The 17,210-nt window shown below is 43.3% G+C and overlaps 1 protein-coding gene across 1 annotated transcript in view; it reads right to left on the bottom strand.

The window, feature by feature from the left end:
* Positions 1-6,236, bottom strand: part of LOC138674289 (pyroglutamylated RF-amide peptide receptor-like) — a 469,095-nt gene extending 462,859 nt beyond the window's left edge. The window contains exon 1 of the mRNA XM_069762153.1: positions 5,511-6,236. Coding sequence (XP_069618254.1) covers positions 5,511-5,853 — 343 coding nt within the window. The 5' untranslated portion in view covers positions 5,854-6,236. The remainder of the gene's footprint in view (positions 1-5,510) is intronic.
* Positions 6,237-17,210: the final 10,974 nt, after the last annotated feature.

Genomic DNA, 17,210 nt, shown 5'->3' with positions numbered 1-17,210 from the left:
GTTGTGCTCTGTGACCCAGAAGTGACTTTTACAATGTAAGTCTATGGAGCGGAGAACGAGGCTGTATAAGCTGTGAGGGGTTGACTCACTCAGCTGCTTCCCAATGTAGACACTGGAACGCTTCTTGTGGTGACTCACCTGCTGGTTTATTGTGGAACAACATAAACCACAGTAGGGTTCAGCAAAGTAGACAGAGCCTGTCTGGTATAACGGCAAAACACAAAGATAACGTATAGCAAAGTCCATATGTCTGAGGGATTCTCCTGCTCAGACCATCATGTGTTTTCAGCTCCACCTTGAGCCACCGTTTGGGGTCTTTTCCTCTCCAAACCACCACACACCGACTGCCTCTCAAGTCCAGCTATTTAAACCAAGACTTTGTGACTGATCACATGACTGTGAAATCACACAGGTCCTGTCAGCACATGGCTGTGCCGACTCTGCAAGTAGAGATAAGGCGGATATCTTCCCACCCACTCTATAGATGTACACATAAAACCTGCCCATGTATGCAACTTTAACTCTCACAACATGTAGTGTGCTGGAAGAAAATACTCTGGTTTCACATCTCTGACGTCCATTATGCGCAGTGACACATACCTCCCCTCATATACCATGCTAGTGACCCTGTCACAAAGCTTACATTGTAAATGAGCCTTCCAATCACACATAGCACATAGATCAGGGGTGTCAAACTGCATTCCTCGAGGGCTGCAAACAGGTCATGTTTTCAGGATTTCCTTGTACTGCACAGGTGATAATTTAATCACCAACTCATTATTTGTGTAGGTGATTAAATTATCACCTGTGTAGTACAAGGAAATCCTGAAATCAAGACCTGTTTGCAGCCCATGAGGAATGCAGTTTGACACCCCTGACATAGATTGAGCCGGCTAGTCTCAACTGTTGTGACTTCACTTAGAAAAGAAGCAGAAAGTCACTGGATCATGTACAGAGTATATTATTACACTCACTCTACATTATATGCACATATATACACATTTAATAAAAAAAAATATATATATATATAGGAGTGCAGAATGAAAATCAATAGTCCATTAAATAAATCAGATTCCTTGAAAAGTAAACATGACTCCCATCTGGCGTGCTATGGGGAAGGATGGTCCCAGTCGGAGGCGAACTCCCAGCAGACTGCTGCTCACATTCAAAATCCCCTCCCGAGTTCCCTGTCATGTAACATCACAATGGAAAAAGGCACAGAACAAAAAAGATCTTTTCGATCCGTGTCTTTTTCCTTTGATGTGAAATGTGAACACTGCCTTTGAAAAGCCAAAATAAGACCAGTTACCCTAACATAGTTGAATATATGATATATCTGTGCGAGTGCTGTCTGTACTGTACAAAGATTCCACAGGAAAATGTCAGAAAACAAAAAATAGCAGCCACCGAGGATCAGAATCCACATCAATACGATATGTCGGTAACTGACACTTTATGAGATGAGTGTCTCTGGAGTAATGAAGCCAAGCTGGAGGAGAAAGTAGGTTAGAGAACAGGAGAAAGTTCTTTAGCAACAGAATATTTTACTCCTGTATCAGCAAATGACAGCTCAAAGGCATGGACTATAGCAAAGGCTGCTTCCAGGAAACTATTCAAGAGAAAGTACAGAATATCCCAAATTGAATTACTGAGTCACTCTGTTGTTGGCTTAAAGGGATTTTCCACTCTCAGTTAATTACTGTCCCTAGGCGCCATGTTCACTCTATCAGTATTTGGTCAGTATTTTACCTCAGTATTTGTAAGCCAAAATCAGGAGAGGAACAATTAGAGGAAAAGTATAATAGAAACACATCACCACACACGTTCTGTATTTATCACCCACTCCTGGTTTTGGCCTACAAATACTGATGTCAAATACTAACCAAATTCTGATAGTGTGTGAACGTGGCCTTACACACTCTCAATGGGTCCAACTCTGAGTATCTGTTGCTGTCCTGGTCGCTGTGAACAGCGCTGCAGTCAATCACTGCATTTATACCATGTAAATTAGCATAGCTGCTGAGCTCAGAGATTGGTTGCAGTGCTGTCAACATGATGTCAGCAGTGCAGACAAACAAGAGACCAGGTCAGCAGCAGACACATAATTCTGGCCACAGGTAGTGTAAAGTAAAGAACACTATTTTAACACTGGATATCTGACAATGGACGATAGTTTAAAGGGAACCTGTAACACCCCACCCCCCCCACCCACCTAGTAAAGTAGCCACCTTCAGCAGCACTAAGGCTGCATTCTGTGAAGGTGGCTCTTATGTTTATAATCCCAAGGAACGCTGAAATAACGACTTTAATAAATTTCCCTCAGATCCCACCCCGCAGTGTGTTATGATGTATTCACACTGCGGGGGCTGGGAAAGAGAAGAGGCGGCGCCCGGAGGACAGAGCTGGATGATGGACGGCTGCGAGGTGGTTGAGTCAGGGGGAGAAAACATACCTCCCTGACTCAATAGAGGTATGACGGGAAATTTATAAAAGTCATTATTTCAGCGTTCCTAGGGATAATAAACATAAGAGCCACCTTCACAGAATGCAGCCTTAGTGCTGCTGAAGGTGGCTATTTTACTTTAATAGGCCCTGGGGGTGGTGACAGGTTCCCTTTAATGACAAACAGAATATCCCTATAATCTATAGCTGGCCAGACTGAGAAATGATGGCGGCTAATGTTGCTGTCCACGGGGTGCCGGCACTCCTGTGCTTTCTGCATGCTGCCTGTACAGTACAGTATAATGGAGATATAACGATAGAAGCAATGCTTTGGGAATCAGAGTGATAAAGTGCTTCAGCCTTCAGAGGTAAATTTAGCTTCTGGACGTAGAGCGTGTGGCTAAGTAATGGTGGTGGAGTCTGTTCCATACAAGCAGCTCCGAGGACTGGTGAATTCAGCACTGGGGACTGGATACTTATTTGCCTGATGACCCAAAGAAAAAGTAGGAATTTATGAAGAAACTCACTTTATCTGGTCAAAAGGGGTCAAAATCAACAGCATAAAGTAGTAATAGAAATACTAACAGTATGTAATTGGTGCTTGTAATTAATTGGGTGATTTCTCATATTGGCGTAAAACTGCCACCATATACTGTCCACTCTACAATGTGAGTGTAAGGGGATTATACAACTTTTAAAAAAAATGTTTACATGCGTCCAGCTTGGGTCTGCTGCAGCCAATCAATAGTTAGAGTGTCGTGTCACTGCCTTCACAGCTCAGCACACGATCAGGACTCCAGGACAAAGGCGCGTAACCACTGAGGCCACTGATTGGCTGCAGCGCTGTTTGTAAACAAAGACTAAGACAGGACAATCCAGAGTGGAGGGAAAAAAGAGGTCTATATGGGAGCATTTGTTGCATTTTTTTTATATTTGCAGCTAATTAAAAAAAATAATAAACTTTGATAAATTAACTTGATGGGATGTTTCTCAGGAACGTAAGGAAGACATACTGATCCAGCCAAAACAAAGATGTGTGTCCATTCTGACAGATTACAAAACCGTAGCCAGACATCTCCTATCGGTGCAGAACTTAAATATCATAGGATCATTTCTCATTTCTATGTAGATGGACGTCTATGTATCGGAATGAATAATCCTATAACTGTCATTAAGAATACATTGCGTTTTCATTTTTCTTCGTTTTTTTAAAGGAAGAGTCAAAGATGCCTATGGGCAGAGGTAAGTGTGCAGATGAAAAGGATCAATGGATGGAGGATAAGTTCAAACCAGACTGTAAAAGGGTTAATGAATATCAAGAAGAAAAAAGGAAGGGTGCGATGTGGAGGCAGAGAGCGGGGTTGTCATTGTGTTTGCTTTGTGTCAGCTGTTGGGTGACATGAGCGGATAGAGCTTCATATACTGGGATCTTGCCAAGATAACGTCTGGGCGCCTCATTATAACTGCAAGATCCCTTCGATTATTTAAAAAATTAAAGACAAGAAAAAGACGGAAGAGAGGTTACACCATACACAGACGGCAGCGGACATATGTCTTATGGGTGACTGACATGAGACACAAGACAACAAACAAGAATAATATCACATCTCATCTCCCTGAACACCCAAACTGGAGCCAGGTGATTCTTGACATACATGACCCCCATGGTCACCAGGAGTGATGGCACCCATGACAGATTATATCATCCATGTCCCACCTCTGTGCATAGATCCTACAGTGGTCACGGGATCCAAGGGAGGTAGAAAGCCGAGTTTACTTGTATTACTGATAAAAGTCAGACACATGATAACAACATGCGTGTAGTCAAAGTACCTATAAAGATAGATAGATAGATAGATAGATAGATAGATAGATAGATAGATAGATAGATAGATAGATAGATAGATAACAGCACATATATGTAATAACAAAGATATCTGACTCATATCTAACTATACATCTATCTATTCTTATGGTCAACTGTCTAATTAGTAATACTTATATGTTCTGCTGTCTTCATATATGTCACACTCTACCATCTATTTATAAATCTATCTAATATCTATCTATCTATCTATCATCTATCTATCTATTTATCTATCTATCTCATATCTATCTATTATCTATCTATTATCTATATTTATCTATCTATCATCTACCTATCTATCTATCTATCTATCATCTATCTACCTACCTATCTCATATTTATCTATTATCTATCTATCATCTATCTATGTATCTTCTATCTATTATCCATCTATCTATAGATCTATCTATCTATCTATCTATCCGTCTGTCTGTCTATCCATCCATTTCTACATAACATAATAAAAGTTTAGCCTCCTGATCTACTTTTAGGTATTGAACTGCAGTAAAACAAATATTCCACCATGTGTCTTCTGCTTCATTTCCTGGAACATCTGATCCACCATATTCCCAATGTACCAAAATGGTCCTGTCCGGGAAAGCTTACACACATGGATCCTCCAGACATATTGTAGTCTACAGTCTCATGTTGGGAGGAGTAGATGACTTGCTCAGTTGGTTGCTAATAAACAACTGCTTAATTATCCATATTTTCATAAAGAGGTTCTGCAGCAGCCTCTGTCTCTACATAACATTTCCTCTCTACAGGATTATTGCACCAGACAGACATTTCAGGAGTTCATCCTCATGACCTTACTTTTCTTAATGTTTAGCTTGGCCATGCACTTAGATGTGTAGATGCTATGGGGCAGACACCACCACTTCTAGTGGACATTTAGTGGCAATCGCTGCTCATGTAAATGCAATACCTGAACTGTAATGACTGCTGTTTTCTGCCTAATAAATTATTAAGTGTTTGCAAACAATCTGCACAAGAAGCGATAACATGATGGGGACCCATTGTGTGCTGAGTCCAGCAGAGCTTTACATTGTGTCTGTGACTATCCAGGGTGTACAGGGATGAGGGAAGGAAGAAGTGTATGGGAAATGCTGTCACAGCTATATTCTGCACGAACACAATGTACAACCTTCCTTATCATCCAGGGACACATTTCAACAAGGTGACTGGCACAACCTCTTACCTCCCAGCCATTCAGATGAGATGTTCTGCAGCAGGGTGAAAGGGATGCAAAAAAAAGTTACCAACAAGTCACTGCAAGCCAAGGAACAGATGAAGATGTTGGTAGCAGTCCTCATTGCCTTCTTCCTGATGATAATATACACCACAAGACTGTTGCCAAACAGTGCCAGGACAAAGATGATAATGTACAAGATCAGAAACACCACCTTGGCATTGAGGGGCAGCTCTGGGATGTAAACTAAAGGTTTAAGACCATAAGCTGCAATGAACTGCAGCCTGCTCATGTTGTGCTCCTTCAACAGCTGATTGAAGGCTTCTGGAGTAATATTGAGTCTTCTGTCCATGGTGCTGAAGTTTCCTGACTCTGAACAATGAGAAGAGCCCACCTGCTCCACAAAGCAGCCCCTTCACATGGTGGTTCCAAAACTTTCAATGGCATAGTAACACTGTATCTCCAGCCATCAAGTTGCTGTCAGCACTCCACAGTGGTCTGAAGAAGACACTTTATGGACCTCTTCCATTGGTCAGGTGTAGCACAGATTTTTCCTTAATGATAGACTGCATCTCTTCTCTTTCTACAGGTCAGTCCTGTCTATGTGTCTCCTCCTCTTCTTCAGGAGTGAGATGTTGTGGTTGCCCACTCCTCTCTGCTTGCGCCTTGCAAGGATGCCTGGTCTGGCGATGCTTGCACTCCTTGTTGTCAGCAGGAGGACTGTCTGCTTACTGCACTGCTGCTTACAGCACAAGACACAATAGGGTTCTCATTGCTGGCAGAGTAATAGCAATTCAGTGATGAAAATCCTTGCTGTTCACTCCTGTCCTTGAGCAAACATTGCACCAGTGCATGTGTGACCGAAGAAGCTGGAGACAGCTTAGCATGAAAGTGGAATATGACAGATCAAAGAGAAATGAAATGTGCTTGGACTTCATATGTTATGGAATGAAATAAAAAATAATCCCTGGATGCTTGTACAATTTCCCCAGAAACAGCTGAGACATCACTGGCTTTGATGAGAATAAAAGTTTAACCCTTCTGCAGTTAAGCGGAAGATTAGCATGGAGTTCAGGCAAAATGTACCGCAATACATATTCATATTCATGGCATTGACAAACTTTTAATGGAACCTGACGGCTCCCTGATTGCCCCGAGTCACCTGCATTCATATATTCCTTTATAAATTCCCTGCCTAACAAGCCTTTTATCCTGTTTGACACATTAACAGAGTTTTATAAAAGCTATTTTTGAAGTCTGTTTTATCATTTGCAAATTAACCTTTTGACTAGTCAATGCGGCGTTGTTTCCCCAGACTATTCGCCCTTGTCGAAATGATAATGTGATTTGTAAGATCTTGCGTCATTGTCAGATGCAAAACCCGCGCATGTGTGTGACTTTCATTCATGTACACCATTGCATCTCTCAAGCCGGGTGTACCCCAGCTTCAAAGGCGCACAGCACATGACCGGAAGCAAAGACGAAGACTGATGTCAACTGAGGAGCCGAAGATCAAGCTTCTTCTTTGCTTCCAGACATGTGCAGTCTGCCTCTGAAGCCAGGAAGCATACATGAGCGAAGGTTGCGCACATGCGAAGAGAGCTGACAATAACGTCAGATATTGCAAATCACGATATCAGTTCCATAAGGGCGTGATAACATGATAACTGGGTAACTAGTGTCACGACTCTTGTTGCCGGGTGTCCCGGGACCAGGGGCTCCTTCCATGTCCCTAGCGCTAGGGGTGCCCTAGCCTGCCCTGTTCCCTGGATTATTTCTGATGGCCAGACACCGGGGCCGTGTACCTTGACTTAGCTCCTGAATCCTCCCTCAGTCTGCACCCTTCACCCACCCAGGGAAGAGGGGAGTAGAGGTGTACTATTATACACCAACCAGACTAACAAGGTAATATGAACAGGGATAAAGGAAAATACCAATCATACAAACTACAGATGTATACACTGGGGAATGGAGGATGGAGTAAAACCAAAGTAGAAGAAAAAGGGGAATTAGTACACACAAAGAAAAGCAAAAAAATCTGTATGTGGATAAACAGCACAGATATACCCACTAGAACAATGAATACTAATTACAGCGCAAGTGGAGATAAAAGATAACTTTTACTAGAACTATATAAAAGTATAAATCAAAAGAAAAAAGTCACCCAAAAGTGATATAAAAACACAAGGGGTAATGTCTCAACAAAGAGACACAGCAACAGGAGACCCCTAAAAGGATTCCAAAAACACCACCTGCAAAGATGCTTGCAGATGAAAGGCAAACCAATATATGATTCATGCAATAGCTATCAGAAACAATTACAAATGGATCATGAAGCAATAGTACATATATTTGGTTGCATGTAAAATGGACACAAACATGACACCTGTACCACGGTGTTAACAGTAAGAGTTAAGGTAAAGAAAATGGAACATTCTCACCAACTCCAGGATACATAGGCAGGAGACCCGTAAGACCTTTTGTTCAGGCGATAGACCGGGATGTAATGAAGGGAACTGGCAATACCCTGTCATTCCCTATGGGGCTAACAGTAGTCTAACCCCCAAAAACTCCTGCCCTTACAAGGGCAGTCCACAGCTACCCCTGCATGATAGCATAGGGGGTGGCAACAACTTATGTCTCCCTTTTGAGCACTTATCTCTAGAATCAAGCAGGTCCCCTGATGATTGGCTTGAAGGAAACGCGTCGGGACTGACCACAGGGAGAGTGCAGGGCATGCTGGTGCAGGGGTAGCTGTGGACTGCCCTTGTAAGGGCAGGAGTTTTTGGGGGTTAGACTACTGTTAGCCCCATAGGGAATGACAGGGTATTGCCAGCTCCCTTCATTACATCCCGGTCTATCGCCTGAACAAAAGGTCTTACGGGTCTCCTGCCTATGTATCCTGGAGTTGGTGAGAATGTTCCATTTTCTTTACCTTAACTCTTACTGTTAACACCGTGGTACAGGTGTCATGTTTGTGTCCATTTTACATGCAACCAAATATATGTACTATTGCTTCATGATCCATTTGTAATTGTTTCTGATAGCTATTGCATGAATCATATATTGGTTTGCCTTTCATCTGCAAGCATCTTTGCAGGTGGTGTTTTTGGAATCCTTTTAGGGGTCTCCTGTTGCTGTGTCTCTTTGTTGAGACATTACCCCTTGTGTTTTTATATCACTTTTGGGTGACTTTTTTCTTTTGATTTATACTTTTATATAGTTCTAGTAAAAGTTATGTTTTATCTCCACTTGCGCTGTAATTAGAATTAGTACACACCCAAAACCTAGCAACAGTCACAGATAAATCCACCAGATGCCTTCTCAAATAACAACCAACAACCTCCAGCCATGCAGCATAAGCTAACTGGCAATGAGTGCTTGCCATGGCCCAGATTATATAGGAGATTGGAGTGGCTAACAGTGAACAGCTGACCCTTAATGCAGGAAAGCTTCCAAAAGCTCACAACTGAGCAGATTAACCCCTGCACTACTAAAAGGTGAACTGCTTCTAATAAGTGCAGGAGTTTAGAAATCAGACGCTGCAGTTTTCTGGCTCCTCTCTGTCGCGGTAAACCCGTGACAACTAGTGTGGGGAAATAATGCTCCATTGACTAGTCAAAAGGTAAATTTGCATATTAAAAAGAAGACTTTAGAAATACTTTTTCTAAAGATCTGTTAGTGTGTCAAACAGTATAAAAGGCTTGTTAAGCAGGGTATATATACATGTATAAGTGCTGGTGATTTGGGGGCATGGGGACCTGTTAGGTTCCCTTTAACATGAAAGTCCACTCTTGATATAGTTACAGCCCCAAATCCCTATAATATCCATAGAAATAAATAGCCTGCAGCAGAAACAAAGGGGGAGGTTAGGGGTTATGGAACTCTTCTTGAGTTCAATATATATAAATTATTCACGAAGCGCCTAAGTCCCCCCCCAGTGACTTGAAGGCAGCCTGACATTTATCACATAACTATGTAGCTATTATGGGGATTTGGAACTCTCTTAATGGAAACAAATGACAAAATATATTAGAAAATTAGAGTGATCATAGGTGGCCCTAAAAATGATAGCATTTCGAAGGTGACACAAAACTTTAATGACATTTTAGTCACAAAATTGGGGACCCACAACAATTGTTAGAATATGAGGATCCTATGCTTCATTTTCACTCTCCTTATTGATAAATTGGAATAATATAAGATTATTAAGGAAAAGCACACCAAAGCTTTGTTAAAGCTTCACTCCATATTTTTTTTATTTCAGCCGTACTACTAATGTAAGTTCCTTGACTCTAGTCTCATACATACCAGCTGCCATCTTCATCTGTTATCGACTCCGGTCGTCTCAAGCAGGTTGCGACCTACCCGATCGCTCGAGTGTTTGCAAGATGAGACGGAAGGCAGAACGAGACTCTTAGAGAGTTACACTGAGAACTCTGACCGTTACCGCAGACTTCCGGTAACTCAGGAGCTGCTGTCACAAGATGGCGCCACAGGATCGGAGCAGTGCCAGGAATAGCTAAAGATAGCTAGGGTCGGGGTCCTTATGGTTGTGGCACCACTCCAGCACTGGAATTAAAAAAAGAAAAAAACAAAAGATGTTGGCATGTCCAGAATTAGAAAATCATGGCTGAAGTTTTCCAAAAGCATCACAGTACCTCCCCTTATTCTGCAAATGGCATTGGAGCTTATCTCCACTAACGTCAATGGTACTGAGCTACAATGCTGGACAGAACCTATGGACAGGTGTGCTGCTGTTTTTAGAAGAAAGCAGCCAGTATACTCCCAGTATAACTTGTGAGTAAACCTGCGTGCTCAGTCACTACGCAACTGAGAACGATAAATCACACCTTCTTCATGAGAGTTTATCTTGAGAAAACTTTAACTGCATATTATGCTAGGGAAAAAACTTAATTTTGAGGAACAGTGATGAATTAAAGGGCAGCATAGGATCATGAAAAAGTGCCTGCTTTTTTCTAGAAACAGCTCCACACCTGTCCATAGGTGGAGGTTGTTTTTTTTACTAAAGGCCTAAAGACTAACAGACAGGTTGGTGCTAACTATCTGCTTGTTCTACCAGAGGGGCACAGAGAAGTCACTGCAATTCAGCTGCTCCTTGTCAGTAGAACAGTTCTTTTTCTTCCGGTTGCTCCATTGATGGGCGTGACAGCTGACATCATGCTGATTGACTGCCAGCTCCCTGCAGTGAGGCAGCAGGGAGCCAGCAGTCAATCAGCATGGCGTTGGCAGTCACACCCCGTCAACAGAACTGAGTCAAAGAGAAGCTACTGCTCTGTTGACTTGACATCAGTGTTAGCCGGAGTAATCTGTGATCGGTATGTGTCGGCAGACACATCAACTAACTGCCTGTCAGTTCTTAGGCCCATAGTAAAAAAAAAGTATTTTATGCGCCTTGTAATATTTACAAGTGATGTCAGTAGACAAAATTAAACGGTTATTCTCATCATCTATCTTTAAAAGCGCACCCCTAATCTGTCTCCAGGATTTCAGCTTGTCAGGGGTGGTGTGTTTCCAATGATTGACTGTATTAGCATCATGGCTGTGGTACTGGCCCGAACTGTGCACTGTCAAATGCTTCAAGCAGAGACTTTGCCTCTGAAGCAACAGATGTGGGCAGGGCTGCTGAAGCTGAGAGTTTCACTAGATCCCACCAGCTTCAGAGCAGTGCCCACAAGCTCTATAACAAAGAGATTGCAAGCACTGTCCTCCAAGCTTAGGAGACCATCCACCTATGATAGATATGCAGCAGTGGTCTGTATCTTAGGCAACGAGCAGTACATTAAAGAATTAAAAATCCCTCCGTTCTTGAGAACAAGAGCTAAATTGCAACGTATCTCGGTTTTACAAATACTTAGAAATGTTATCAATTTAAGAAGTTGAGTCAATTCCCTTAAGGAGATTATTAGGACGATGTTAACCCTTTATAAACATGACTTCATGAAAGTCTAACCCATTTATAGATCCCAACAAGTTCTTCAGTACCGCGAGCCAATTTCTTTGTCTTGAAATCCATTAAATACACAACAATAAACCTAGAAAGGCAAGAAAAAAAAAGCAGTCATTAAGAAATCCGTTTCCAAGCATCCTCAGCAATACAGGTAAACCACAATTTCTATGAAGACCGGAATTATAGAGATAGAAAATATTATAACATAATAGCATGAAATCTCAACAAGAGCAATAATAACCCTCATTAGATGAGATAACCCTTGAAGGTCTAAACTGGCTACTTACAGTGCTGTCATCAATACGCTGACTCAGATAGGCCACAGAAATGTCAGACATCGTGAGGATGGGATTTGACCTTCATGGAGACCTTCACTGTGAGAAGTCTACAATCTGTAGAAATAGCATTCTTTTCAGAGGAAAATTACATTACCTCTTTATTAATGGCTGGAATATATTTTTTTTTATTTAGTCCATACATAATAATACGTCATATGAATCCTGTGAATATAGATTAATTCAGGAGGCTCCATAGATAGAAATGAAAAATACATTTCAATGACAAATAATGACTGATTCATCTAGTTATTAAAGAAAGTATTGGAAATCTGTTTCATTTGTTTTCCAAGAATTCCTTATCAGACATTCTAATAATCTGCTTTTTGATTAGTAACTATTGAAGGTTCTTATTTCACGATTAGTATTATTAGTATTTATTATTATTAGTATACTGGATCTACAGTGAAGGCCACTTTTATGTCAAATTTAGGAGATCCTTTTTATTTATTTATTATGCTTACTTTTATAGCACCATCAAATGTCACAGCACTTTACAAAGATTGTTCACACAGTCCCCACTGGGGATTACAATCTAAATTCTCTAATCTCCCTATCAGTATGTTTTAGGAGTGTGGGAGAAAACTGGAAAACCCAAAAAAAAGCCAAAGAAACGCTGGTAGAACATGCAAAGTACGTATAGATGTTGTCCACTGCTAATCACCGAACTATCATGCTGCTTGAGCCATTTTCAGATTTATGACCTACTCCTTAAAGCGGTTGTGCGGTCTAAAGCCACAAGTCTGAAGTCAATTGATGTGTCTGCAGACTTGTGAAACGTCACATTGCAAGCACTGCGCATTGTCAGGATTCTCCAGTGCCAGTGTGGGGAGTAGGCGGTCATGTGACCACAAGTACACGATATGCATACCGTCAGCCACATTCTGACTAGACTGTTTCCAGCCTTGCTCAATACTCTTGCATAGAGCAAGGCTAGTTAAAATTTGGCTGAGAGTGTGCATATTGCATACTTGCGATCACATGACTGCCCGGTGGCGACACTGGAAAAATCTCACAGCGTGCAGTGTGCGCGATGTGAGGATTCACAAGTCTGAAGTCACATCAAGTGACTGCACACTTGTAGCTTAAGACTGTACAACCCCTTTAATGTATAGACTATGGCCCAATTATGCTCCCAGCAATTCTTGAATCTTGAATACAATGCCTATTCTTCTGGGCAGTTATGGTTTTCTGCTTGACACAAAACCTAAGTTCTTAGACCCTGATACCTAAGACTTCACTATGTGGCCAGAACTTTACCAACACTCTAAACACCAGCATCCTGAACAAAAATCCCAGACAGTGACTCCTCTGATAAGGTTGGGCCAGTCTGCAATATGGACAGTCATATGTAACACCGATACAGATGAATTGCCCACTTTTTTTGGAGTCCTGGAGGTTTCCCATATTTCGGTGAGTGTCCAGGACATGGCAGGAGAGAAGGCTGCGCTATAAGTCTGTGGAAACCTGTGTGAAAGCCCTTAGTTTGGCTGTTATGGCATCTATTACCATAGTAAACACTGAAATTAAAGGGAACCTGTCACCCCGTTTTTTCAGATTGAGATAAAAATACTGTTAAATAGGGCCTGCGCTGTGCGTTACAATAGTGTATGTAGTGTACCCTGATTCCCCACCTATGCTGCGAAATACATTACCAAAGTCGCCGTTTTCGCCTGTCAATCAGGCTGGTCAGGTCGGGTGGGCGTGGTGACATTGCTGTTTCTTCCCCAGCTTTCCGTTGGTGGCATAGTGGTGTGCGCATGTCCAAGAGCCGAATCCACTGCGCGCAGGTGAAGAAAAAGCGCGCGATCTGCGCTATTACCCTTGTCATCGGTGGGGGCGGCCATCTTCCTGAGGCCGCGCGTGCGCAGATGGAGTGCTCTGCTGCACGGGGCTTCAGGAAAATGGCCGCGGGATGCCGCGCGTGCGCAGATGGAGATCGCGGCGACCATTTTCCTGAAGCCGAGATGCAAACTTAAGCCAAATTAAAAGTTTGTGTAAAATTTGATGAGAATTTAGTCTTGAACCCGTTTACTCATCTCTTTTATTGAGCCCTTGACTAGCTGCTCCCTCACAATTACCGTAGTCTTTCTCTCTGACAGTTTAGAGGATTTCTAATGTAATCCTACTGTATCAAAAAATAGACAGTTGCAGGAAAGAAGAGTGGTAAATCTGGGGCGCCTCACGCTGCATACCCAGTCCATTAATGCTTCAAAGCCATATTTTTATTTTGCTTTTTTGACACTCACTTTCCAGCAGATTTTCATGAAATTTAATAATGTGCCGGCACTGAGCTGCAGCTTTGCCGAGGTGTCAGGCTGCTGTGTTTCATCATCTTAACTTACTTTTGCATTTCAGTCACAGTAAAAATTAAAACAATGGGAACAAATAAGTTGACTGTAGATGACAATCTCCCGTTACTGATGAGATACAGTGATGATACAGTTTGATACAGTCAAACATAAGAGATCCATAATCTATTAGATTATTTTTTAAGGTTTAGAGTTTTTAAAGGGACTTTTTCACCAGGTTTTTTCTACGAAATCTGAGAGCAGCATAATGTTAGGGTCAATCACAGTTTGCCGGTTCTTGCTTGTGCACCTGTTTGCAGTTTTTTACAAAAAAATTTCTTTTATGCATAATGCTTTTTCCTACAGATCACCGAATTATATGGTCTCTCGTGATTGGCGAGATGTGGACGTATTACGGTGAAGTAGGAGAGGGCTTATGGTTTTCTCCTTTTCTATTGAATAATTTATCCATTATACTTTCACCATAGGTAGGTTTACTTAAGACACTTTTTGCACTTTATATACCTGTTCATGTATTTATTGCACACTTTTCATTGAGATTCCTTATGCTGTGCTATTATGTTGCTTGTCGAGAATATATAATTTGTTTTCACTCATGTCAATGTGGAGGCATATTATTCACTTTTCATAAGAGATATTCACATAGGGTACCTGTGCACATTACCACCACATCTTTCCTACGTCTATTGCACTCTTTACCATCAGAAGTGTGATTTAACATAAGGCAATTTACATATCCTTATTTCAGCACCTTTTAGTATCCTTATTACTTTTTTCATCACATTATGCACTAATATTATGTAAAAAATCTTTTATTCATCGTACATTCGTGAATACAGAATTTACATCATATAGTCACATTATAATTTACTATAGCTTTCAGTACGTGCGTTGTACTCTTCTCATTGCAATATGTTTAAGTTCATTTATTGAATTTCAATGTGCTCGGTAGTCACTTTACATAGCATAGTTCGCATTCCCTTATGATATTCTATGCATATTTTTATTCATGTGTGTTCATTAGCTTACGGTTTCATATTTTAAGACACTGCAACACTCATCTTCTTTACTTTTTTCACACCTTTGTTAGTCTACTAGATGGTGGCCCAATTCTAACGCATCGGGTATTCTAGAATATGTATGTAGTTTATTTATGAATTTTCAGAATAATGCAATTTATTCACAGGATTTGGCCGGGCGTGACCAATTAGCAAAGCGTGGTTCAAATTCTGCGCTAGTTCATGGCCGGACTGCGCCTGTCGCTGATTGGTCACACCCAGCCAGGAACAATCAGTGAAGCCAGGGCCGGTTCCAGGTTTTTGAGGGCCCTGGGTGAAAGAGTCTCAGAGGGCCCCCCTCTTTAACACATACCATGATTCATGATGCACAGATACAGCAGAGAAATATAGCACAGCCAAGTAGCATATAACATAGCCCATGTAGTATATAACACAGCCCACGTAGTATATAGCACAGCCACGTAGTATATTGCCCAGCCACATACTATATAGCACAGCCCACGTAGTATATAGCACAGCCCACATAGTCAGGGCCGCCATCAGGGCACTACAGCCGTGACTGGCGTAAGGGGCCCGGTGAGCAGAGGGGGCCCGCATCGGGACCCCTCTTACCTGCTCACCGGGCCCCTACCGGCAGCCGCAGGCTGAACCGGGCCCTTAGCGGCGGCCGGCGCTACAGCTGTACGCTATTGACGTGCGGGCCCGCGCCCGCACGTCAATAGTTAACAGCCGCCAGCCGCAGCGTGCAGGTCGCCGGCGTCTGACGTCATTGTCAGTCGCCGGCGAGTGCACGGTGCAGCTGCGTGGAGAGAGGAGCGCGGCAGGTAAGTAGAACTTTTTTTTATTTTTATTGAGAGCGGCGATCGGGGGGTGGGGGGGGGTTTGGGCAGAAGGCTGGACACAGGGGGGTAGAAGGCCGCTGGACACAGGGGGGGCAGAAGGCCGCTGGACACAGGGGGGCAGTAAAGCTGGACACAGAGGGGGCAGAAGGACGCTGGACACAGGGGGGCAGTAAAGCTGGACACAGGGGGGGCAGAAGGCTGGACACAGAGGGGGCAGAAGGCCGCTGGACACAGGGGGGGCAGTAAAGCTGGACACAGAGGGGGCAGAAGGCCGCTGGACACAGGGGGGCAGTAAAGCTGGACACAGGGGGGGCAGAAGGCTGGACACAGAGGGGGCAGAAGGCCGCTGGACACAGGGGGGCAGTAAAGCTGGACACAGGGGGGGCAGAAGGTCGCTGGACACAGGGGGGCAGTAAAGCTGGACACGGGGGGCAGAAGGCTGGACACAGAGGGGGCAGTAAAGCTGGACACAGGGGGGCAGAAGGCCGCTGGACACAGTGGGGCAGTAAAGCTGGACACAGGGGGGGCAGAAGGCTGGACACAGGGGGGCAGTAAAGCTGGACACAGGGGGGGCAGAAGGCTGGACACAGAGGGGGCAGTAAAGCTGGACATAGGGGGGGCAGAAGGCCGCTGGACACAGGGGGGCAGTAAAGCTGGACACGGGGGGCAGAAGGCTGGACACAGAGGGGGCAGTAAAGCTGGACACAGAGGGGGCAGAAAGCTGGACACGGGGGGGGCAGAAAGCTGGACACATGGGGGGCAGAAAGCTGGACACGGGGCAGAGTGCTGGACAGAGATGGGGCAGAGTGCTGGACAGAGATGGGGCAGAGTGCTGGACAGAGATGGGGCAGAGTGCTGGACAGAGATGGGGCAGAGTGCTGGACAGAGATGGGGCAGAGTGCTGGACAGAGATGGGGCAGAGTGCTGGGCAGAGTGCTGTACACAGATGGGGCAGAGTGCTGGACATAAATGGGGCAGGATTGGAAACAGATGGGGCAGAATGGAGACAGATGGGGCAGGATGGATACGATGGAGACAGATGGGGCATGATGGGGAGATCATATGGGGCAGAATGAATACTCATGAGGGCAGGATGGGAGAACATATGGCTTGAGCCTGGAATGAGACACATGGGGGCTAGGATGGCGAATATTACCATAGGGGCTAATTAAGGGATATTATTATTGCAGTGATGTATTTATTTTATTTTTTGAGTATACTGTTTTAAAT

The sequence above is a fragment of the Ranitomeya imitator genome, chromosome 4 (genome assembly GCF_032444005.1).
Source record: "Ranitomeya imitator isolate aRanImi1 chromosome 4, aRanImi1.pri, whole genome shotgun sequence".
NCBI lineage: Eukaryota > Metazoa > Chordata > Amphibia > Anura > Dendrobatidae > Ranitomeya > Ranitomeya imitator.
The sequence above is the reverse complement of the archived record's forward strand: the minus strand, read 5'-3'. Positions and strand labels throughout refer to the sequence as shown.